Source organism: Zosterops lateralis (assembly GCF_965231275.1).
Source record: "Zosterops lateralis genome assembly, chromosome: 27".
In the NCBI taxonomy this organism is placed as follows: domain Eukaryota; kingdom Metazoa; phylum Chordata; class Aves; order Passeriformes; family Zosteropidae; genus Zosterops; species Zosterops lateralis.
In genome coordinates, this window is record NC_139787.1 from 2,451,322 (window position 1) to 2,475,939 (window position 24,618).

The 24,618-nt window shown below is 58.5% G+C and overlaps 1 protein-coding gene across 1 annotated transcript; it reads right to left on the reverse strand.

Annotated features, from left to right (window-relative positions):
• Nucleotides 1-1,441: 1,441 nt before the first annotated feature.
• Nucleotides 1,442-23,023, reverse strand: ARHGAP30 (Rho GTPase activating protein 30; the record flags this gene model as incomplete). Its single annotated transcript, XM_083878853.1, has 14 exons — nucleotides 1,442-1,542; nucleotides 2,818-3,514; nucleotides 3,731-4,084; nucleotides 4,329-4,792; nucleotides 5,313-5,702; nucleotides 6,652-6,726; nucleotides 7,070-7,170; nucleotides 8,139-8,256; nucleotides 15,752-15,879; nucleotides 16,675-16,782; nucleotides 17,258-17,340; nucleotides 17,523-17,667; nucleotides 20,653-20,755; nucleotides 22,915-23,023. The coding sequence occupies 14 exons, from the start codon at nucleotides 23,021-23,023 to the stop codon at nucleotides 1,442-1,444; spliced, it is 2,976 nt and encodes a 991-aa protein (XP_083734979.1).
• Between the last annotated feature and the right edge of the window lie 1,595 nt (nucleotides 23,024-24,618).

A 24,618-nucleotide genomic window follows, 5' to 3' on the forward strand; every position in this document is an offset into this window, starting at 1 on the left:
TCCCCTTGTCCTTATGTCCCCACATCCTCTTTTCCCAATGTCCCCAACGTCCCCTTGTCCCCATGTCCCCATGTTCTTTATCCTCAGTGGTCCCCTGTCCCAATGTCCCCAAATGTCCCCAAATATGTAAAAAGTTCAATTTAAAAAGGCCATTTTTGGTGTCACTTTCCAACTCTTGACCAGAAAAATCCAATTCTTGGCCTCATTAAAGGTCAGTTGTTAATTAGATGCAAATATATTATAATATATAATAACTTAAAGATAATATTTATATTATTTTTACATAGATACATAACGATATGCATCTATACTTTAATTTATGTAGTTATTATTCATGGTATTCAAATTGTGTATTTGCATATATTTGCATACAATGATGCTACTTCTGAATAATTCCTTAATTAAAAATAGCAAAAAAAAAGTTTAGTTTTGGGTTGGATTTGGCAAAACCCAACTCTGAAATAAAGAACAAAAAGTTATAAAAGTGTAGAATGTAATGGGCACATAAATAATAAAATATTAAAAATAGAAAATAATATAAAAATATTATTATATGGTGTTATTATAATATCTATATTATTAAAATAAAGTGTTTACATTATCATTAAAAAATTACTTGTATTATACATATTAAATATACAGTATTTAGTATTTGTATTATTATGCCAAATTGTCTTAAACAATGGTCTCTAATTTTAATATATATTTAATATATAAATTCTAGATAATAAAAAGGTTTTTTAGCTTTGGGGTGGGATCTGTAAGACCGAAACTGTGAAATTCAAACTCAGAATGAGGAAAAGAGTTTTGGTAGTTGGGGCTCAATTTGTGGGAAAGCAGTTGGAATAAAAATAAATGAACAAATAAATAAGTAATGTAGTAAAATAAAATTGAATGAATTGAAATGAAATAAATGAAATTAAGTAAAATGAAATGAGGTAAAATAAAGTGAAATAAAAATTAAAAGAAATAAATTTTAAAATATAAAACCAAAAGAAGATAGGAGAAAATAAAATTAAATAAAATTAAATAAAAGCAAAATAAATTAAAATGAAATCAAATAACACAAAATAAAAGAAATGAAATTAAGACATGAAATAAAATAGAATGAAATTAAATTTAAAAAATTAAAATTAAAATAAAGTCATAAGAAATTCAATAAGAAAATAAATAAATCAATAAAATATAAACCAAAATTAAAATTAAAAATAAAATTAAAAGGTTAAAAAATAAAAATAATTAAAAATAATGTAAAATATTAAATTAAAAATTAAAAATTAAATAAAAATAAACCAAAATAAAATAAATAAATAAACACTAAAAACCAACCAGCATCTCTCACGCTGGAATTATCACCTTATTGCCATTCTCATTATTATTATTTATTATAATTTTATTGCCATTTATTTGCACTCTGCTCTGGGGGGGGCCCTGCCCGCCCTCAGTGCTCCCCCCCCACCCAGGGCTGCACTCGAGGGTCCCGGGAGGATCTGGGGGGGTCCCAAGGGGTCCTGGGGTGATTTAGGGGGATCCCGGGGGGTCCTGGGGGAGTCTGGGGGGATCCCATGGTGATCTGGGGGGCTCCCAGAGGGATCTGGGGGGCTCCCAGGGGGATTTGGGGGTGTCCTGGGGGAGTCTGGGGGGCTCCCAGGGGGATCTGGGGGGCTCCCGGGGGTATTTGTGGGGCTCCCAGGGGAATCTGGGGGGCTCCCGGGGGTATTTGTGGGGCTCCCAGGGGGATCTGGGGGGCTCCCGGGGGTGTTTGGGGGGCTCCCAGGGGGATCTGGGGGGCTCCCGGGGGTATTTGTGGGGCTCCCAGGGGGATTTGTGGGGCTCCCAGGGGGATCTGGGGGGCTCCCGGGGGTATTTGTGGGGCTCCCAGGGGGATTTGTGGGGCTCCCAGGGGGATCTGGGGGGCTCCCGGGGGTATTTGTGGGGCTCCCAGGGGGTCCCGGAGGGCGCGGGCGAAGTGGGGCTTGGGGGGCACCACGGGCACGGCCCGGGCCAGCAGCACCTGCACCCCCAAATTGGGGAGGGGGCGGCGGGAGCTGCGCGGGGCGGGGAGCGGCCCCAGCGATTTGGGGCGCCCGTCCCGGGCCAGATTTGGGGGTCCCGAGGGGTCCTGGGGTTTGGGGGGCTCAGGCAGGATCAGCTCCAGGGATTTGGGGCGCTCGTCCCAGGTCAGATTTGGGGGTCTGGGGGTGTCCCAGGACTTGGGGGGCTCAGCCAGGATCGGCTCCAGGGGTCTGGGGGTGTCCCAGGATTTGGGGGGCTCAGCCAGGATCGGCTCCAGGGGTCTGGGGGTGTCCCAGGACTTGGGGGGCTCAGCCAGGATCGGCTCCAGGGGTCTGGGGGTGTCCCAGGATTTGGGGGGCTCAGCCAGGATCGGCTCCAGGGGTCTGGGGGTGTCCCAGGATTTGGGGGGCTCAGCCAGGATCGGCCCCAGTGATTTGGGGCGCCCGTCCCAGGTCAGATTTGGGGGTCTCGAGGGGTCCCAGGACTTTGGGGGGTCACCCAGGATCGGCTCCAGGTATTTCGGGGGGTCGTCCCAGATCAGTTTTGGGGGCCCGGGGGGGTTTTGGGATTTGGGGGATTCGCCCTGGATCAGCTCCAGGGGTCTGGGGGTGTCCCTGGGTTTGGGGGGGTCGGGCAGGATCAGCTCCAGGGGTCTGGGGGTGTCCTTGGGTTTGGGGGCGTCGGGCAGGATCAGCTCCAGGGATTTGGGGCGCCCGTCCCAGGTCAGATTTGGGGGTCCAGGCAGGTCCCAGGATTGGGGGGTGTCACCCTGGATGGCTTTCAGGGGTCCGGGGGTCTCACCCCAGATCGGGTCTAGGGGTCCGGGGGGCTCTGGGAATCTGGGGGGCTCGTCCTGGGTCGGCTCCAGGGGTTTGGGGGGCTCTGGGTGCCAGGGGGATTTATCCTGGGTCAGCTCCAGGGGTCTGGGGGGCTCTGGGTGCCAGGGGGATTTATCCTGGGTCGGCCCCAGGCATTTGGGGGGCCCATTCCAGATCACCCCCGGGGCTCTGGGGGGCTCCAAGGACCGGGGGGGCTCATCCTGGATCAGCCCCGGGGGTTTGGGGGGCTCCAGGGATTTGAGGGGCTCATCCAAAATCGGCTTGGAGGGTTCGGGGGTCTTTGGGGGTTTGGGGGTCTCTGGCACTCTGGGGGGCTCATCCCAGGTCGGCTCCAGGGGTCTGGGGGGCTCCAGGTTTCCGGGGGGCTTCTCCTGGATCAGCTCCAGGGATTTGGGGGGATCAGCGTGGGTCAGCTCCGGGATTATGGGGGGCTCATCCCAGATCGGCTCCAGGTTTTTGGGGGGTTCATCTTGGATCAACTTTGGGGGTCTCGGGGACTCATCTGGGATCAGCTCCAGGGATCTGGGGGGCTCCGAGGGCCTGGGGGGCTCCAGGTTTTTGGGGGGCTGGTCCAGGTTTTCGGGGGGAGCTCCAGGGGGTGAGGTGGAGCGAGAGGTCGGGGTGACCCCGGGGGTGACATGGGCCCCTTCCGGGATCCCCTCGGGAACAGCCCCAGGGGTTGGGGGCTCGGGGGGCTCCCGGGGGGGCTCTGCCAGGGGCGGGGCTGGGGGACACCCCACTGAACCCCGGGATCCGTCTGCTCCCCCATTGCCAGCGGGACCCCCGAGCCCTCCCTCACCCCACAGCCCAGTCCTGGGGCCGGGATCTCCCCCTGCAGCCCCTTCCCCAGGGGGGTCCCGGGGGGGGTCCCCCACTCCCGGACCCTCCTTCTCCAGGGGGGTTTGGGCCAGACCCTCTGGGATTTCTGGGATCTCTGGAATTTCTGGGATCTCTGAAACCTCCAGGACTTTGGGGATCTCTGGGGTGTCTGAGATCTCTGGGATCACCGGGATCTCTGGAATCTCCAGGGTCTCCGGGGTCTCCGTCCCCCCGCCCGGGGGTCCCTCGGGGGTCCCCAGGGGGCTGAGCTCGTCGTGGGCGCTCAGGAAAGCCTCGTCGGAGTCGGAGTCGCGGTCGGAGGCGCCGGGGGCCAGGAAGAACATGTCCTGCTCCGTGCACTCCTCGATGGACAGGTAACTGTCCGGCTGCTCCGCCCAGCGCTCACCTGGCTGGGGGGGGGACAGGGGTGGGACCCCCAGGCACAGCCAGGACCCCAAGGGTGTGTGCCCCCCGTCCATCCCATCCCATCCCATGGATCCCATCCCATGGATCTCATTGATCCCATCCCATGGATTCCATCCCATCCCCTGGATCCCATCTCATCCCACCCCACCCCATGGATCCCACCCCCTCCTCCCGCCCCCACCGGCCCCACCCCGTCCCCAAATCCCGGGAATTCCGCCGGGTGCTCACGTTCATGAACCCGCTCTCCATCCCCTCCTCCACGGCCGGGAGCTCTTCCTCGATTCCGGGGGTCCCATCCTCGACCCCGATGGTCCCGTCCTCGATCCCGATGGTCCCATCCTCCATCCCGAGGGTCCCATCTTCGATCCCGGGCGTCCCATCTTCGATCCCGAAGGTCTCATCCTCCATCCCGGGGATCCCATCCTCGATCCCAGGGCCATCCTCGATCCCGGCTGTCCTATCCCCGGTCCCGGCGGTCCCATCTTCAATCCCGGCGGTCCCATCTTCAATCCTGGCTGTCCCATCCTCGATCCTGGCGGTCCCATCCCCGGTCCCGGCGGTCCCGTCCCCGGCCCCGGGGCTCCGCGCCGCCCCCTCCCCGTCCCCGCCGCCCTCCAGCCACGTCTCGGGGCCGTCCAGGAAGGCGAAGGAGTCGCGGAGCTCCAGGGAGAGCCGGGTCTGCTCCGCGTCCCCTGCGGGGAAACCGGCAGCGCTCCAGAGCGGGGTCCCGCTCGATCGCGGTGTCCCCCGATCCCGGGGTCCCTCTGATCCCGGTGTCCCCCCTATCCCGGCATCCCTCCCAATCCGATAGCAGGATCCCACTTGATCCCGGGGTCTCACCGATCCCGGTCTCCCCTCTGATCCTGGTGTCCCCCCGACCCCGGTTTCCCTCTGATATCGATCTCCTCGCCGATCCCGGTGTCTCCCTGATCCTGATGTCCCCCGATCCCGGTGTCCCTCTAATCCCGGTGTCCTCGCGATCCCGGTGTCCCTTTAACCTCGTGTCCCCCCCGATCCCGGTGTCCCTCTAATACCGGTGTCCCTCCCATCCCAGTGTTCCCCCATCCTTGTGTCCCCCCGATCCCGGTGTCCCCCCAATCCCTGTCTCCCCCCAATCCCTGTCTCCCTCCAATCCCTGTCTCCCCCCGATCCCGTTGTCCTCTATCCCGCTGTCCCCGCACCCCGCGGGGGGGTCCCAGGCCGGGGTCTCACCGGAGCGGGGCCGGGGGTCGCGGGCGGGCTCGGGGGCGCTGCCGGGGGGCGCCTCCCGCTGGAGCGCGGGGCAGGGCAGCCCCCGGGTGAGGCGGGACAGGTTGGAGGTGATGTGGAACGGGACGGTGACCGAGAAGGGGCCCGAGATGTGCAGCCCCGCGCATCTCTCGGCGCGGGAGCGGCCGCAGACCGCCGGGCCCGCCCGGGGGGCTTTGGGGGTGGTGGGCTCCGAGTGCGTGCTGCTCTCGGCCGCCGCCTCCAGCGACTCCTCCAGGCTCTCGTCCAGCTCCGGGGGCGGCTCCGGCAGCGCGGGGGTCGCGTCCGAGCTGAGCTGGCGCTGCGGCCGCAGCTTCACCGACAGCTTCGGGAGCAGCCGGGCGGCGTCCGCGCCTGCGGAGGGGCGCGTCCGGAGCGGCCCGGGGACTGGGGGGCCGGGTGTGGGGGGGTCCCGGGGTGTGGGGGGATCCCGGGGTGTGGGGGGGATTCTGGGGTGTGGGGGGATCCCGGGGTGTGGGGGAGGTCCCGGGGTGTGGGGGGATCCCGGGGTGTGGGGGGGATTCTGGGGTGTGGGAGGATCCCGAGGTGTGGGGGGATCCCGGGGTGTGGGGGATCCTGGGGAATGGGGGATCCCGGGGTGTGGGGAGTCCCGGGGAGCGGGGGGATCCCGGGGTGTGGGGGGGATCCCGGGGTGTGAGGGGGTCCCGGGGTGTGGGGGGTCCTGGGGTGTGGGGGGATCCTGGAGTGTGGGGGGTTCCCGGGGAATGGGGGATCCCGGGGTGTGGGGGGATCCCGGGGTGTGGGGGGGGGATTCTGGGGTGCGGGGGGGATTCTGGGGTGTGGGGGGGATCCCGGGGTGTGAGGGGGTCCCGGGGTGTGGGGGGTCCTGGGGTGTGGGGGGATCCCGGGGAGCGGGGGGATCCCGGGGTGTGGGGGGTCCCGGGGTGTGGGGGGATCCCGGGGTGTGGGGGGGGGATTCTGGGGTGTGGGGGGGATTCTGGGGTGTGGGGGGATCCCGGGGTATGGGGGGGGGTCCTGGGGTGTGGGGGGATCCCGGGGTCCAAGAGGGGGATCTCGGGGTGCAGGGGAAGGGTCAGGGTCAGGAGGGGATCCCAGAACCCCAAGGGAAGGGTCAGGGTCCCTGTGGGATCCCAGAGTCCCATCCCATCCCTACTCCCCCCATTCCTGCCCTGGCCCAAAGATCCCTCCGAGGGGTCAGGGACAATCCTGAGGGGTCAGAGGGACAGTTCCCGAGGGGTCAAAGGGACAATCCCAAAGGACCAAAGGGACAATCCCAAAGGACCAAAGGGACACTCCCATGGGGTCAGGGGGTCCCCCTTACCGGGGGCTCCGGGGGGGCCGGAGCTGAGCGAGTCCATGCTCTTGGCCGGCCGCAGGGTGACCTTCCCGCCCTTCTCTGGGAACGGCACCGCGGCGTTGGGGGATTTGGGGACACGGATCCCCCAATCCCTGGGAACCCCCTGATCCCTGAGATCCCCCCCAACCCCTGGGAACCCCCCAGTCCCTGGGATTCCCCAATCCCCGGGATCCCCCAATCCCCAGGAGCCCCCCAATCCCTGAGATCCCCCAATCCTTGGAATCCCCCCCAACCCCTGGGATCCTCCCAATCCCTGGGATCCCTCCAGTTCCTGGGATCCCCCAATCTCCAGGATCCCCCCAGTCCCTGAGATCCCCCCAATTCCTGGGGTCCCCCAATCCCCAGGATCACCCCACCCCCCCCCCCCCCCCCCAATTCCCACCTTTCTCCTCCGCCTTCCCCAGCTTCCGCTTGGCCTCATGCCCCGAGCGGCCCAGGTTGAAGATGGATCTCCACTTCTTGGCCTTCAGGGAGCCCTTGCTCCTGTGGGGACACCTGGGATACACCTGGGCCCTCCTGGGGACACCTGGGATACACCTTGGGGCAGCTGGGATACACCTGGGAGCAACTGGGATACACCTGGGCTACACCTGGGATACACCTGGAGACACCTGGATGCACCTAGGGGCACCTGGGATACAACTGGGATACACCTGTGGGTACCTGGGATATACCTGAGGGTACCTGGGATACAACTGGGCACACGTAGACACACCTGGGATACACCTGGGACACACCTGAGGACACCTGAGGGACATCTGAGCACACACTGGCACACCTGGGGCGACACCTGCATCACGGTGAGTTGGGGCCACCTGAGCCAGGCCCAGGATTTGAGGGTCCCTGGGAGTCCTTGGGGTGGGGCGGGGCTGTCACCTGTCCCTGTCCCACCTGTGCCCAGGTGTCCCCTGTCCCTGTCCCCGCTGTGCCCAGGTGTCCCCTGTCCCTGTGCCCAGGTGTGGGGGGCCGTACCTGTGCCCAGGTGTCTCCTGTCCCTGTCCCCCCCATGCCCAGGTGTGGGGGGCCGTACCTGTGCCCAGGTGTCTCCTGTCCCTGTCCCCCCCATGCCCAGGTGTGGGGGGCCGTACCTGTGCCCAGGTGTGGAGCCGTACCTGTGCCCAGGTGTGGGGGCCGTACCTGTGCCCAGGTGTGGGGCCGTACCTGTGCCCAGGTGTGGGGCCGTACCTGTGCCCCAGTGTCCCCTGTCCCTGTGCCCAGGTGTGGGGGCCGTACCTGTGCCCAGGTGTGGGGCCGTACCTGTGCCCAGGTGTGGGGCCGTACCTGTGCCCCAGTGTCCCCTGTCCCTGTGCCCAGGTGTGGGGGCCGTACCTGTGCCCAGGTGTGGGGCCGTACCTGTGCCCAGGTGTGGGGCTGTATCTGTGCCCAGGTGTGGGGGCCGTATCTGTGCCCAGGTGTGGGGCCGTACCTGTGCCCAGGTGTGGGGGCCGTACCTGTGCTCGCCGAGCTCGATGATGGTGTGGTAGGGCCGCATCTGGGGGGGGCCGTCCCCGTGGCTCAGAGGGGGGACACCCCCGGGCAGGAGCAGCGGGCGATGGGCACTGTCCCCAGCTGGGAACCCAAAACAGGATAGGGTCACCTCAGTGTCACCCAAGTGTCACCTTAGGGTCACCCCAGTGTCACCTCTGTGTCACCTCTGTGTCACCCAAACCCCCTGTCCTGGATTTGTGAGATAAGAATGTATTCTATTTGCCATCTGTTGGAGGTGGGGGGCAGTTATCTTATCTCTTCCAAGAACAATGTCTCCCTCCGGGGAGATGCCTCCTGCTAATGGGCCATTAAGTGACTCACTGCATGACTGATAAGGTACATCATCCCATTGTGAGATGCTCCACCCAGAAGGAGGAACCAAGCATTCCTACCTGCATAAAATAAGCTTGGTCTAAGCCATCGGCCCAGTTTTTCTTCACTGGATTCCCAGAGGAGCAGCCATCTTCGCTGGATTCCCAGAGAAGCAGCTTCTTCCCTGCTGGATTCTCAGAGGAGGACCGGGCCCATCTACTCTATCACCAGACCTTCACAGAGAACTATACCCTTCTACAGGATCTCTGCTTCAGCAGCATTTCATCTGCCACTGCAGGAGGCACAGCCACCATCCAACTGGACTTTTACCAACACCCTGACTCCTCAGGGTGTCAGGTTTTCTGACTGTATCAGTAGTTTTGTTTGTACTAATTACATTTGTTGTTTTTTTTTCTATTTTAGTTTTTTCTAGTAAATAACTATTATTCCCATTCCCATACCTTTGCCTGAGAGCTGTTTTTTTTTATTTTGAAATTGTGGTAATTCGGAGGGAGGGAGGGGGTTTACCTTTCCCACTTCACAAAAGGCTTTTGCCTTCCTTTACAGACTCCTGTCTTTTCAAACTAAGACAGATCTTGGCGCCCAACGTGGGGCTCGAGGGCATTGAAAGGAAAAAGGGAATAATAGTTCTTAAGTAATCTAATTGTGTGTACTGATATAGAAACATCTTTGAGTGTCACCATGTGGTCTAGCTTACCTTGGTTTGGGTGGCACGTGATCGTGGCTGTATTTCTCCCATTTGCAGGCCCTTATCTAGATATGGGTCCTATAACTAAGGCTACTGTGGCTGTTATCCAGTTTGGCTTATGGGTTAATAAGGTGAGGAATTCATGGATCTTTAAGTTCCTCTGGAAGGCAGGTACATGGATTCAGAGCTATCATACACTAACTGTGTGTTTTTGGGGTTACCTTAATAATGGTACCTATTGTGAAGAAATGACACCAGGGGAGATTTTCTCCCAACCTTTTAACCATCTTTTTGGGTCTGCTCCACCAGTTTTTGAAGGGTTAAGATCCACTCTAAATGCTAATGATGTCATACAATGGGTGGTGTTGTTGATATGCCTGTTATATTTAGCACTCAGAGATAAGGGAAGATTAACATGGAGAACTACCCTGACACCTGCCCCAGAGACTAGAGATGCTGCTGTTCCAGAGCCTGACCCTGCCCCACAGTCTGTCTCAGAAATGAACCACCCAGATTGGGTGGGGGTTCTGGTTAAGGAGATGAGTCAGATGCTGAAGGAGTGCATTTCCCCAGCTATTGAGAAACCCTCACTTTGCCTTCAAAAAAGACAGCCAAATAGTACAGCAGTGGAACCCACAGGTGTTACAACTGTCCAAGGTCCAGCCGAACCACAAAGGCAGTCACAGCCAGCAGCAGTTGCCCCAGTAGAAACAAGGAGGTCTAAGATGAAAGCTGAGCACCCAGATAAAGATAAGAATGAAGAAACCTCACAACCCACAGAGGAGCCAGAGGTTGCAATCATCACCGAGTCCCTGAGGTGCGAAAGTCTCCGTAACCTGCACAAAGACATTGTGCGACAGGGACGTGAGGCTTATACTACCTAGTTACTCCGAGTCTGGAATCTTATGAGTACAGGCGTGCAACTAGATGGTGGTGAGGCAAAGAACTTGGGACCCTTGACCCAGGACTCAGGTATGGATCAGATTTTTGTAAAGAAGCCAAAGTCTCTTTCTCTCTGGGAGCGGCTTTTAATGAGTGTCAAAGAGAGGTTTGTCCACAGGGAAAGAATGCAAGAGCACCACCATAAGATGCGCTGGAAGACCCTTGAGGAAAGGATCCAACAGCTGAGGGAAGTAGCAATATTAGAGGTACTCTTCGGGAGGGATGGACAGCATGACAATGACCCCGACAAAGTCAGGTGCACAGAGCAAATGCTGTGGAGCCTAACAAACCTTGGGCCATCTCAATACACCACTTTTATTGCAACAATTAATGCAAATACTAACCGAGAGACCGTGGGTTCTGTTGCCAACAAGCTGAGGAATTATGAGAGCATGATCAATAGCCCAATGCAGGCTCATATCTCAGCTGTGATTAAGGAGTTCAAAGAGGAGATGAGGGAGGAGATGAAGAAAGTTTATGCAGCCCCTGTGCGAGTTACAAGCCCCAAATTCAGTGCCCAACATTCCCCAGCTAGAAACAGAGGGTACACCCCAAGGGCCAATTTGTAGTTCTTCCTGCGTGACCATGGGGAAGACATGGGTAAGTGGGATGGGAAACCCACCTCTGTCCTGGCAGCACGAGTGCGTCAGCTCAAAGAGGGAAACTCTAACCAAAGAACTTCCACCAAAGTGAAGGTAGCCTCGACCTCCCATGACCGAGCTGCCGAGTATGATGTGTCAGATCCCCTTGAAAAAACCTCTAGTATGTATGCCCAAGAAGGGAATAATAACCAGTGTTAGAGGTGCCCTGTCTCTAGCCAGGGAGAGGCACGAGAAAACCAGATCTTCTAGACAGTGTGGATCCGATAGCCTGGCACATCAGAGCCACAAAAATATAATGCTTTAGTTGATACTGGTGCGCAGTGTACTTTAATACCATCGGGACAGGTGGGGGCAGAGGCTGTTTCCATTGCTGGTGTGACAAGGGGATCTCAGCAACTAACCCTGGTGGAGGCCGAGGTGAGCCTGACCGGGAAGGAGTGGAAGAAACATTCTATTGTGACCGGCCCAGACGCTCCATGTATTCTAGGCATAGACTTTCTCCGGAACGGCTATTACAAAAACCCAAAAGGACTCAGGTGGGCTTTTGGAATAGCTGCTGTAGAGGCAGAGAACATTAAGCAGTTGAACACCTTGCCTAGATTATCAGAGAACCCGTCTGCAGTAGGACTCCTGAGGGTGGAAGAGCAACGTGTGCCAATTGCGACCTCGACAGTGCACCGCCGGCAATATCGGACAGATCAAGATGCTGTAATCCCCATCCACCGGATAATTCGTGAGCTAGAGAGCCAAGGAGTAGTCAGCAAAACTCACTCACCCTTCAACAGCCCCATCTGGCCTGTGCGCAAATCCGACAGAGAATGGAGATTGACTGTGGACTACCGTGGCTTGAATGAAGTGACTCCACCGCTGAGCGCTGCCGTGCCGGACATGCTGGAACTCCAGTACAAGCTGGAGTCCAAAGCAGCAAAGTAGTATGCCACTATTGACATTGCTAACGCGTTTTTCTCCATTCCTCTGGCAGCAGAATGCAGGCCTCAGTTTGCTTTCACGTAGAAAGGTGTGCAGTACACCTAAAACCGACTGCCCCAGGGGTAGAAACACAGCCCCACCATCTGCCATGAACTGATCCAGACTGCACTGGAGAAGGGTGAGGCTCCAGAACACCTGCAATACATCGATGACATCATTGTGTGGGGGAGCACAGTGGCAGAGGTGTTTGAGAAAGGAGAAAAAATCATCCAGATTCTCCTGAAAGCCGGTTTCACCATTAAGAAGAGCAAAGTCAAAAGACCTGCCCGAAAGATCCAGTTCCTTAGAGTGAAATGGCAAAATGGACGCCGCCAAATTCCCACTGAGGTCATCAACAAGATCACGGCGATGTCTCCACCGACCAGCAAAAAGGAAACACAAGCTTTCCTGGGTGCCATAGGATTTTGGAAAATGCACATTCCCGAGTATAGCCAAATTGTGAGCCCTCTCTACCTAGTTACCCGCAAGAAGAACGATTTCCACTAGGGCCCTGAACAGCAGCAAGCCTTCACCCAGATCAAGCAAGAGATTGCTCATGCGGTAGCCCTTGGCCCAGTCAGGACGGGACCAGAAGTGAAGAACGTGCTCTACTCTGCAGCCGGGAACAATGGCTTGTCCTGGAGCCTTTGGCAAAAGGTGCCTGGTGAAACTCAAGGCCGACCCTTGGGATTCTGGAGCCGAGGTTACAAAGGGTCCGAAGCCAACTACACCCCAACAGAGAAAGAAATCTTGGCTGCCTATGAAGGAGTTCAAGCCGCCTCGGAGGTAATTGGCACAAAAGCACAACTCCTCCTGGCACCCCGACTCCCGGTGCTAGGCTGGATGTTCAAAAGAAAGGTTCCCACTACCCACCATGCCACTGATGCTACATGAAGCAAATGGATTGCCCTTATCACCCAGCGTGCCCGTATTGAAAATCCGAATCGCCCTGGGATTTTGGAGATAATTACGAACTGGCCGAAAGGTGAAAACTTCGGTCTCACTGATGATAAAGAACAGGAACAAGTGACAAAGGCTGAAGAAGCGCCACCATATAACCAACTACCAGCAGAGGAAACATGCTACGCTCTTTTCACTGACAGTTCTTGTCGCATCGTAGGGATAAACCGAAAGTGGAAAGCAGCTGTATGAAGCCCCACACGACAAGTTGCACAAGCTACCGAAGAAGAAAGTGGATCGAGCCAACTCGCTGAGCTCAAGGCTGTTCAGCTAGCCCTAGACATTGCTAAAAGGGAGAAGTGGCCAAAGCTCTACCTTTACACCGATTCGTAGATGGTAGCCAATGCTCTGTGGGGGTGGCTGGGAAGGTGGAGAAAGGCCAACTGGCAGCGCAGAGGAAAACCCATCTGAGCTGCTGATATATGGAAAGACATTGCCTCTCGGGTGGAGAAACTAACAGTGAAAGTCCGTCATGTAGATGCCCATGTCCCCAAAAGTCGGGCTAATGAGGAGCACCGAAACAACGAGCAAGTAGATCAGGCAGCAAGAATAGAAGTGTCAAAGATAGACCTAGATTGGCACCATAAGGGGGAGTTGTTCCTGGCTCGATAGGCCCATGATGCATCAGGTCATCAGGGCAGAGATGCCACCTACAAGTGGGCACGAGACCGAAGAGTAGACCTAACCATAAACAGCATTTCTCAGGTTATCCATGACTGTGAGACGTGTGCTGCCATCAAACAAGCCAAGCGGGTGAAGCCCCTATGGTATGGTGGACAGTGGTCCAAGTACAAGTATGGGGAGGCCTGGCAGATAGACTACATCACACTGCCCCAGACACGCCAAGGCAAGCGCTACGTGCTGACCATGGTGGAAGCCACCACTGGATGGCTAGAGACCTACCCTGTGCCTCATGCCACCGCCCAGAACACCATCTTAGGCCTAGAAAAGCAAGTCCTGTGGAGACATGGCACCCCTGAGAGAATAGAGTCAGACAACGAAACCCATTTCAAGAACAGCCTTATCAACACCTGAGCCAGAGAACATGGTATCAAATGGATATATCATATTCCCTATCATGCTCCAGCTGCCGGCAAAGTTGAACAGTGCAACGGACTCCTTAAGACCACCCTGAAGGCACTTGGTGGTGGAACTTTTAGAAACTGAGAAATGAACCTGGCAAAAGCAACCTAGATAGTCAACACCCGAAGGTCCATCAATCGAGCTAGTCCTGCCCAGTCTGAACCCGTGCACACAGTAGATAGAGATAAAGTCCCTGTGGTACATATGAAAGGTATTTTAGGAAAAACTGTTTGGATTAATCCCACCTCAGGCAGAGACAAACCCATCCGTGGGATTGTTTTTGCTCAAGGACCTGGTTATACTTGGTGGGTAATGCAAAAAGATGGAGAAACCCGTTGTGTACCACAAGGAAACCTAGTCTTAAGTGAGAAATGGATGTAAGATTTCATTGTGATGCAGATGGAAATAGAATAAGGGGTAGATAATGTCCTGGATTTGTGAGATAAGAATGTATTCTATTTGCCATCTGTTGAAGGTGGGGGGCAGTTATCTTATCTCTTCCAAGAACAATGTCTCCCTCCGGGGAGATGCCTCCTGCTAATGGGCCATTAAGTGACTCACTGCATGACTGATAAGGTACATCATCCCATTGTGAGATGCTCCACCCAGAAGGAGGAACCAAGCATTCCTACCTGCATAAAATAAGCTTGGTCTATGCCATCGGCCCAGTTTTTCTTCACTGGATTCCCAGAGGAGCAGCCATCTTCGCTGGATTCCCAGAGAAGCAGCTTCTTCCCTGCTGGATTCTCAGAGGAGGACCGGGCCCATCTACTCTATCACCAGACCTTCACAGAGAACTATACCCTTCTACAGAATCTCTGCTTCAGCAGCATTTCATCTGCCACTGCAGGAGGCACAGCCACCATCCAACTAGACTTTTACCAACACCCTGACTCCTCAGGGTGTCAGGTTTTCTGACTGTATCAGTAGTTTTGTTTGTACTAATTACATTTGTTGTTTTTTTTTCTATTTTAGTTTTTTCTAGTAAATAACTATTATTCCCATTCCCATACCTTTGCCTGAGAGCTGTTTTTTTTTATTTTGAAATTGTGGTAATTCAGAGGGAGGGAGGGGGTTTACCTTTCCCACTTCACAAAAGGCTTTTGCCTTCCTTTACAGACTCCTGTCTTTTCAAACTAAGACACCCCCCCAGGCAGGAGCAGTAAGCAATGGGGACTGTACCCAGCTGGGACCCCAAAATGGGACAGGGTCACACCAGTGTCACCGCAATGTCACCTTAATGTCACCTCTGTGTCACCTGGGGACACTCCCAGGCAGGAGCAGCAAGCGATGGGGACTGTCCCCACCTGGGACCCCAAAATGTGACCTCAGTGTCACCTCAGTGTCACCTCAGTGTCACCTGGGGACACTCCCGAGCAGGAGCAGCAAGTGACAGGGACAGTCCCCACCTGAGACCCCAAAATGTGACAGTGTCACCTCAGAGAGCCCCAGCCTGGGCTCAGGGAATGTCAGGGAATTCCCCACCTGGAGCCCCCCTAAATCGTGGTGTCCATGTCCCTGCTGTCCCTGCAGTCTCCCCACTGTCCCCACCGTTCCCGCGCTGTTCCCGCGCTGTTCCCGCAGTGTCCCCACTGTCCCCACTGTTCCCACTGTCCCTGCAGTGTCCGCGCTTTCCGCACTGTCCCCATGCACTCCCCGCTGTCCCTGCAGTGTCCCCGCAGTGTCCCTGCTGTCCCCGCTGTCTCCGCTGTCCCCACTGTGTCCCCCCGCTGTGTCCGCTGTCCCCACAATGTCCTCATTGTCCCCACAGTCCCCATCGTCCCCGCTGTCCCCACAGTCCCCATCGTCCCCGCTGTTCCCGCTGTCCCCGCACTGTCCCTGCAGTGTCCCCGCTGTCCCCACAGTGTCCCCATGCTGTCCCCACAGTGTCCCCGCAGTGTCCGCCCTGTTCCCACTGTCCCCATAGTGGCCCCCCTCTGTCTCTGCGCTGTCCCCTCGCTGTCCCCGTGCTGTCCCCACTGTCCCCGCTGTCCCGTACCCGGGAGCGGGGCGTCCCCGAAGAGCTGCTCCACGTGTGTGAGGATGAACTCCACCACGATGGACTGAACGCGCACCTCCATGAACGCCGCCGTGCCATTGAACCCCGCGGCCTCGATGTCCCTCGACCTGGGGACAGCGGGGGACACGCGGGGTCACCTCGGGGCGGGGGGGACAGTGGGGTCACCTCGGGGTAAGAGGGACAGCAGGGGATACATGGGGTCACCTCGGGGTGGGGGGGACAGTGGGGTCATCTCGGGGTTGGGGGACAGCGGGGGACATGTGGGGTCACTTTGGGGTGCGGGGATGTTGGGATGGTCAGAATGGGGGAATGGGGTCAGAGGGATGATGGGGACAGGGGGATGGTGGGGACAAGGGACATATTGGGGACATTTGGGCAGTGGTGACAAGTTTGGCAGGGACAGAGGAATGGGATCAGGGAATGCCAGGGACACTGGGGTGACAGTGGGACAGCAGGGACAGGGGTGGTGGGGACACTGGGGTGACAGTGGGACAGCAGGGACAGGGGTGGTGGGAACACTGGGATGGTGGGGACAGGGATGGCAGGGACAGGGCGTTATGGTGTCAGGGGGTGCTGGGGACAGTGGGGTGACAGCGGGATGGCAGGGATGGGCATGGTGGCAACAAGTCTGGAGAATGGGATCAGGGGCCAGCAGGGACAGGGCTGGTTGTGACAGCACAGAGGGTGACAAGAGGGGGAAAGGACTGACAGTGATGGGGCTGGCAGTGACAGCTCTGAGGGTGACAGAGCTGAGGGTGACAGGCCTAGGGAATCAGCACTGAGGGTGACAGGGCTGAGGGTGACAGGACTGACAGTGATGGGGCTGAGGGTGACCAGGCTGAGGGTGACAGCACCAGCAGTGACACAGGTGACAGTGACAGCCCGGGGACAGTGTCCCTCACCGCAGCAGGTTGGGGGCCCAGACGATGGCCAGGTTCCGCGCGTGCATGTTGGTGCGGCCGCTGTGCCCGGCCATGCGCAGCAGGTGCCGCATCAGGAACTCCAGAGTCCTGCGGGGACACGGGACAGGTCAGGGGGGACATGGGGACAGCTCAGGGGGGACATGGGGACAGCTCAGGGGGGACACGGAGACACCTCAGAGGGGACACCGGACAGTTCAGAGGGGACACGGGACACCTCAGAGGGGACACCGAGGACACCTCAGCCACCGCTGAGGGGACATGGGACAGCTCAGAGGGGACACCGGACACCTCAGCACTACCAATGCCGAGGGGACACCGGGGACACCTCAGCCACTGCCGAGGGGACACCGCCACCCGTGGACAGACACTGACACTCGCGGAGGGGACACTGGGGACACCTCAGCCACCGCACCCCCAGAGGGGACACCGCCCCCTGCCGAGGGGACACCTCCACCTGCCGAGGGGACACCGCCGGCACCGCGGGGACAGCGCCACCCACCGAGAAGACACCGCCACCCGTGGAGGGGACACCGCCACCCGCGGGGATGTCCCCACCCGTCACCTGTAGTGGGGCACCGGCAGCTCCTTGAGCACCTCCTTGATCTTCACCAGCCGAGCCTCCTCCATCTGCAGCGCCACCGCGTCCTGCGGGGACAGCACGGTGACACGGCCACCCGCGAGGCTCTGGGGACACCCGGGGACACTGGGGACACTGGGGACACTTGGGGACACCTGGGGACACTGGGGACACCCGGGGACACCTGAGGACACCCGGGGACACTGGGGACACCCGGGGACACCCGGGGACACCCGGGGCGGGCACTCACGGCGAACTTGTCGTAGAGCTGGTATGTGAGCAGCGGGTTGGGCAGCTCCCGGCAGTAGGCCTTGCACAGGGAGCTGACACAGTGAACGTCCTGCAGGTAAACGTCCCGAGACAGGTCCGGGCTGCGCTGGGACTCGAACTCCTGACTGAGGGGGGAATAGGGGATTGGGGTATGCGGTATGCAATTGGGATTGGGGTATGGGGTATGAGATATGGGATTGGAGTATGGGGTATGGGATCGGGGTCTGGGCTGCGCTGAGACTTGAACTCCTGACTGCGGGGGGATTGGGATATGGGATTGGAGTGTGGGATATGGGATTGGGATTGGGGTAACAGGATATGGGATTGGGGTCCGGGCTGCGCTGGGACTCGAACTCCTGACTGTGGGGGGATATGGGATTGGAGTGTGGGATATGGGATTGGGGTATGGGGTGTGGGATTGGGGTACGGGATATGGGATTGGGGTATGGGATATGGGATTGGGGTCCGGGCTGCGCTGCAACTCAAACTCCTGACTGTGGGGGGATATGGGGTATGGGGTATGGGATATGGAATATGGAATATGGGAATATGGGAATATGGGACTAGGGTCCGGGCTCCACTGAGACTCGAACTCCTGACTGCGGGGGGATATGGGATTGGGGTGTGGGATATGGGGTATAGGGTATGGGATGTGGAATATGGGATCAAGGTCCGGGCTGCACTGGGACTCAGACTCCTGACTGGGATTGGGATTGGGGATATGGGATTGGGAACATGGGACTGGGGTCTGGGCTGTGCTGCGCCTCGAACTCCTGACTGGAATGGGATACGAGATTTGGGATCAGGGATTTGGCATTGGGATTGGGGCCTGGGCTGTGCTGCACCTCAAACTGTTGACTGCAATTGGAATTGGGATTATGTCATATGGGATTAGGATATGTGATTGGGGATATGGGATGTGGGACATGGGATATAGAATGTGGGATGTGGGATATGGAATATGGGGTGTGGGATAAGGGCTGTGGGATATGGGGTGTGGGATAAGGGCTGTGGGATATGGGGCTGTGGGACACTGGGATGGGCAGTCATGGGGATTTAGGGACACAGGGACACAGGGATATGGGAACACTGGGACAAGGGGGACATGTGAACAAATGAGACACGGGACAGGGGGACATGGGGATGGCAGGGCCACCCTCCCTGGAGGATGGGGCCAGTGGGACAGGGATGAGGGGACACCCCGGTGACAGGAAAAGGGGGGGGGACCCCAGGTGACAGGAAAAGGGGGATGTGCCAGGGACACCGAGGATGTGGGGAATGATGGGGTAGGGGGATCCTGGGGACAGGGGGACACTGGGGACATTGGGGGTGTTGGGGACATTGAGATGTTGGGGACACGGGGGACACCGGCAGTTCTGGGTTCCCTCAGGACTCAGGGAAAGGAGCAAAAGAGGGAAAAAACTGCCCCAAACCCGGGAGAGTGAAAGGGAACAGGCAGGAAAACCCCAAAACCAAAAAAAAGGGGGGAAAAGGGAAGGAAAGGAGCGGGGGAAGGGGCCGGGGAGGGGGGAGGGGTCTGGATCCGGCGGCCCGGCAGGGGGGGGGAGGGGAGGACTTGGGGGGGGTCCTGTGGCCCCTCCCCCCCCCCCCCCCCGGCCCTGTCACCCGAGTCCGGTCCCGTCCCCGCTGCCACCTTTCCCCATCCCACTGCTGTCCCCTCCCTCCTCTCCCTTCCAGTCCCGGAATGCTCCAGTCTCCACCCCCATCCCACTGACCCCACTGATCCCACTGATCCCATTGACCCCACTGATCCCACTGACCCCATTGATCCCACTGATCCCACTGCTCCCACTGATCCCACTGATCCCACTGACCCCACTGATCCCATTGACCCCACTGATCCCACTGACCCCATTGATCCCACTGATCCCACTGATCCCACTGACCCCACTGATCCCACTGATCCCATTGACCCCATTGACCCCATTGATCCCACTGACCCCATTGACCCCATTGATCCCACTGATCCCACTGATCCCACTGACCCCACTGATCCCATCTCTCCATCCCAGTCTCCACCCCATTCCCACCCCAATCCCGACCTCGGCCCCATCCCGCCCCGTTCCCCGCTCCGCCCCGATGCTGATCCCGATTCCCAACCCCGTTCCCATCCCAGTCCTGACCCCCCGCTCCATCCCTGTCCCGATCCCGCCCTGTTCCCATCCGACCCCAGTCCCGCCCCAATCCCTGCCCATTCCCGTTCCCGTGCCTATCCCGATTCCGATCCTGATCCCTGCCCCATCTCCATTCCCACCCCAATCCCCGGCCCATCTCTATCCCGATCCCTGCCCTGTCCCCGTTCCCGCCCCAATCCCTGCCTCGTCCCCATTCCGACTTCCGCCCCAATCCCAGTCCTGATCCCCGCTCCGTCCCTGTCCCGATTCTGCCGTATTCCCATCCGACCCCAGTCCCGCCCCAATCCCTGCCCCATTCCCATCCCGCTCCCGATCCCCGCCCATCCCTGATCCCGATCCCTGCCTCATCCCTGTTCTCGATCCCGGCTCCATCCCGATTCTTATCCCTGCCCCATCCAAATTCCTGCCCCATCCCCGTTCCCGTTCCTGATCCCGATCCTTGCCCATCCCGATCCCCGCCCATTCCCGTTTCCGATCCCAATCCCTGCCCCATCCCGATCCCTGCCCATGCCCGTTCCCGTTCCCGATCGCGATCCCCGCCCCATCCCACTGCCATTCCCGTTCCCCTTCCCGTTCCCCTTCCCACTCCCTGCCTCATCCCGCTGCCATTCCCATTCCCACCCCCTGCCCCATTCCTGTTCCCATTCCCATTCCCACCCCCGTTCCCGTTCCCGTTCCCACCCCCGCTCCCATTCCCATTCCCGTTCCCTCCCCGGTTCCCATTCCCGTTCCCGTTCCTGTTCCCATTCCCGCCCCCTGCCCCATCCCGCTGCCGTTCCCATTCCCGTTCCCGTTCCCATTCCCGTTCCCGTTCCCATTCCCATTCCCATTCCCATTCCCATTCCCATCCCCATCCCCATCCCCGTTCCCAGCCCCATCCCCATCCCCATTCCCGTTCCCGTTCCCATTCCCGTTCCCATTCCCGTTCCCATCCCCGTTCCCGTTCCCGCTGACCGGAGCCGCTGGATGTTGGAGGAGACCCCGGACAGGCGGTAGATGCCATCGACCACCCCGTGCTGCTCCACGAACTCGGTACAGCTGCGGAGAACCTGCGGCACTGCGGGACAGCCCCGGAGTGACCACGGGGGCCCGGGGAGGGTCCCGATCCACCGGGGTCCCACTGAGCATCCCGGACCCACCGGGGTCACAGTGAGGGTCCAGACCCACCAGGGTCCCAGTGAGGGTCCGGATCCACCGGGGGCCCAGAGAGGGTCCCGATCCACCGGGGTCACAGTGAGCATCCCGGATCCACCGGGGTCCCACTGAGCATCCCGGACCCACCGGGGGCCCGGGGAGGGTCCCAGATCCACCAGGGTCACCGTGAGGGTCCTGGATCTGCCAGGGTCCCACTGAGCCCAGATCCCATGGGGTCTGACCCAGTCCAGATCCATCAGAACCCAGATCCCACAGGGTCCCACTGAGCCTGGATCCCACAGGGCCCCAGTGATCCCAGATCCTATGGGGTCTGAGTGATGCTGGCTCCCACAGGGTCCCAGTGATCCTGGATCCACCAGAGCCTGAGTGACCCCAAATCCCAGGGGTCCGAGTGATCCCAGATCCACCAGGGTCTGAGTGAGCCCAGATCCCACAGAGTTCCAGTGATCCTGGATCCATCAGGGTCCCACTGATCCCAGATCCCACAGGGGCTGACCAGGCTCAGAACAAGCAGAGCCTGACTGAGCCCAGACCTGACAGGGTTCCACTGAGCCTGGATCTGACAGGACCCAACTGATCCTGGATCCACCAGAGCCCAACTGAGCCTGGATTCCAGAGCCCAACTGATCCTGGATCTAACAGCCCAGCTGAGCCTGGATCCGACAGAATCTGATCCCAGATACAAGAGCATCCAACTGAGCCCAGATCTGACAAAGCTCAGCTGGTCCTGGAGCCACCAGAGCCCACTGGACCCAGCCCCAGACTCGGATCCACCAACACCCACTTGGGCCTGGATCCAAATCCTGGATCTGGCATTGCCCACCGGAGCTCAGCCCAAATCCTGGATCCAGCATCGCCCAGCTGAGCCCAGCCCAGATCCCAGACCCAGCATCACCCACCCAAGCCTGGCCTAAATCCTGGATCCAGCATCTCCCACCTGGGCCTGGCCCTGATCCACCAACACCCACCTGGGCCCAAACCCAAAGCCTGGATCTGGCATCGCCCACCTGGGCCCGGCCTAAATCCTGAATCCAGCATCACCCACCTGGGCCCAAACCCAAATCCCGAATCCAGCATCTCCCACCTGGGCCCAGCCTCGGCCCCACCAGCCCCCGGGATGGGGAGAACCTCAGCCAACCCCTCCCCAGATGTCTCCACAGGGTCCCTGCATTGGTCTTGGGCCACCAACTCCAGGGCTGGGGCCACCAATTCCACAGGGGTGGAGCCGCAGTGGGGCCATCGGCTCCTCGGGACAAGGCCACAGAGCAGCCAGGGATGGGGGCACCAACTCCACATCGGGATCACCGGTTCCACAGGAATGAGGCCATAAAGGCCAAAGGATGGAGCCACAAAATCCCAAGGGATGGAGCGACCAACCCCACAGGATTAGAGCACCAAATCCCAAGAAGTGAGGACACCAACTCCACCGGGATGAGGCCACTAAATCCCAAAGGATGGAGCCACCAGCTCCAGAAGGACAGAGCCACCAAATCCGAAAGGATGGAGCCGCTAAAATCTGTAGGGATGAGGCCACCAAATCCCGAGGAACAGGGCCACCAAATCCACAGGGATGAGGCCACCAGATCCTCGGGGATGAGGCCACCAAATCCCTCAGGATGGAGCCACCAAATCCACAGGGATGAGGCCAACAAATCCCAAGGAACAGGGCTACCAAATCCCAAAGGATGAGGCCACCAAATCCCAAAGGATAAAGCCACCAACTCCTCAGGGATGAGGCCACCAAATCCCAAGGAACAGGGCCACCAAATCCATGGGGATGAAGCCACCAAATCCACGGAGATGAGTTCACCAACTCCAAAAAACAGAACCCCCCAACCCCTCCGGGCCCACCCCCCCAGATTGGAGCCCCAGCAATCTCCAACCCCCCCAAATCCTGGCCGAGCCTCGGCGGCCGCGGCGCTTCCTGCAGCCCCGGTGACGCAACGCGTGGCGCAAGTCCCCCCTCGAGTCCCCTCCGGGGGCCCCTTCCCCGCTTCCGTGGGTGGCCCCGCTGTCCCCGGGGGGCTCGGGGGGCCCGGGCAGGGTGGTGGTGGCACTCACCGTCGTGCCCCGAGCGCTGCAGGTGCTCGCGGAGGTCGCAGCCGAAGAGACGCTCCCGGGAGCCGCCCTTGCGCCTCGCCCGCTGCCGGGCCTTGAGCGCCAGGGACATGGGGACACCCAGGGGACACCCAGGGGACACCCAGGGGATGCCCAGGGGATGAGGGGAGGCCGAGGGGACACGGGGACCGCGCCAGGGGGGTCCCGGCGCTGTCCCCACCGGGGTGGCAGGAAGGCGGAGGCCGCGCTCGAGGCGCTTCCTGCTCCCCGTGGCCGCGAAACCGCGACGAGGGCGGGGACGCCTGCGCACACGAGTGTGCAAGGGGCACGCCCTGGGGATGTGCGAGTGTGCAAGGGACAGGCCATGGGGACATCTGAGTGTGCAAGGGACGCACCCTGGGGATGTGCGAGTGTGTGAGAGGCACGCCCTGGGGGCACAGGGACATGTGGGTGTGTGAGGGACACGCCCTGGGGATGTGTGAGTGTGTAAGGGACATGGCCTGGGGATGTGTGAGTGTGCAAGGGAAAGGCCATGGGGATGTGTGAGTGTGCGAGGGACACACCCTGGGGATGTGCCAGTGTGCAAGGAACATGGCCCGGGGATGTGTGAGTGTGTAAGGGACACGCCCCGAGGATGTGTGAGCATGGGAAGGACACACCCTGAGGGCACATGAGTGTGTAAGGGAACACCCATGGGACATGGGAACACATGTGTGTGCAAGGGACACGGCCAGGGGACATGGGGACCACGAGTGTGCAAAGGGACACGCCCATGGGAGATGGGGCTGGACACACACACACGTGTGCAAGGCTGACACACCCTCACGCATGCTCACACCATGCTCACACCTCGCTCTTGCACACGCCCCTGCACACCCAGGCTTGTACGCACACTTGCACACTCATAACACACTCACAGGCTCTGGCACACACCTTTGCACACACTTCCACAGGGCCTTGCACACTCTCACACACTTTCACACCCTTCTTCACACAGCCTTGCACACTCCTGTGGCAGTTCACACCCCTTGCACACTCATGTGGTGGTTTGCACACTTTTGCACACTCCTTTGCACACTCTGGTGGTAATTTGCACATCCTTGAACACTCTTGCACACTGCTGTGGCAGTTTGCACTCCCTTGAACACTCCTTTGCACATCCACTTGCACACTCCTGTGGTGGTTTGCACACTTTCCCCCACCCTTGCACACTCCCCTGCTCCCCCCAGCCCCGCCCCCTCCTCCCTTGTGCCCACAGCGCCACCTTGTGTCACCTCCGTGTCACCCCGTGTCACCCCTGTATCTCAGGGTCACCTGTGTGCCACCTGCGTGTCTGTGTCACCCCTGTCACTGCCATGTCTCAGTGTCACCCCTCTGCCACCCATGTGTCACTGTGTCAGCTGCATGCTGCCCGTGCCACCTGCACGTCTGTGTCACCTCCATGTCACCCCCATGTCACCCCCATGTCACCCACGTTATCCGTGTCACCCACATGTCTCAGTGATACCCAAGTGTCACTGTGTCACCCATGTGTCATCTGTGTTACCCGTGTCACCCACGTGTCTTGGTGTTCCTCCCGTGTTACTGCGTCACCCATGTCACCGTGTCACCCATGTCACCCATGTGTCTGTGTCACCGCATGTCACCTCCTTATCACCCACGTTACCCATGTCCCCTCTGTGTCTCAGTGTCACCCCTGTATCACCC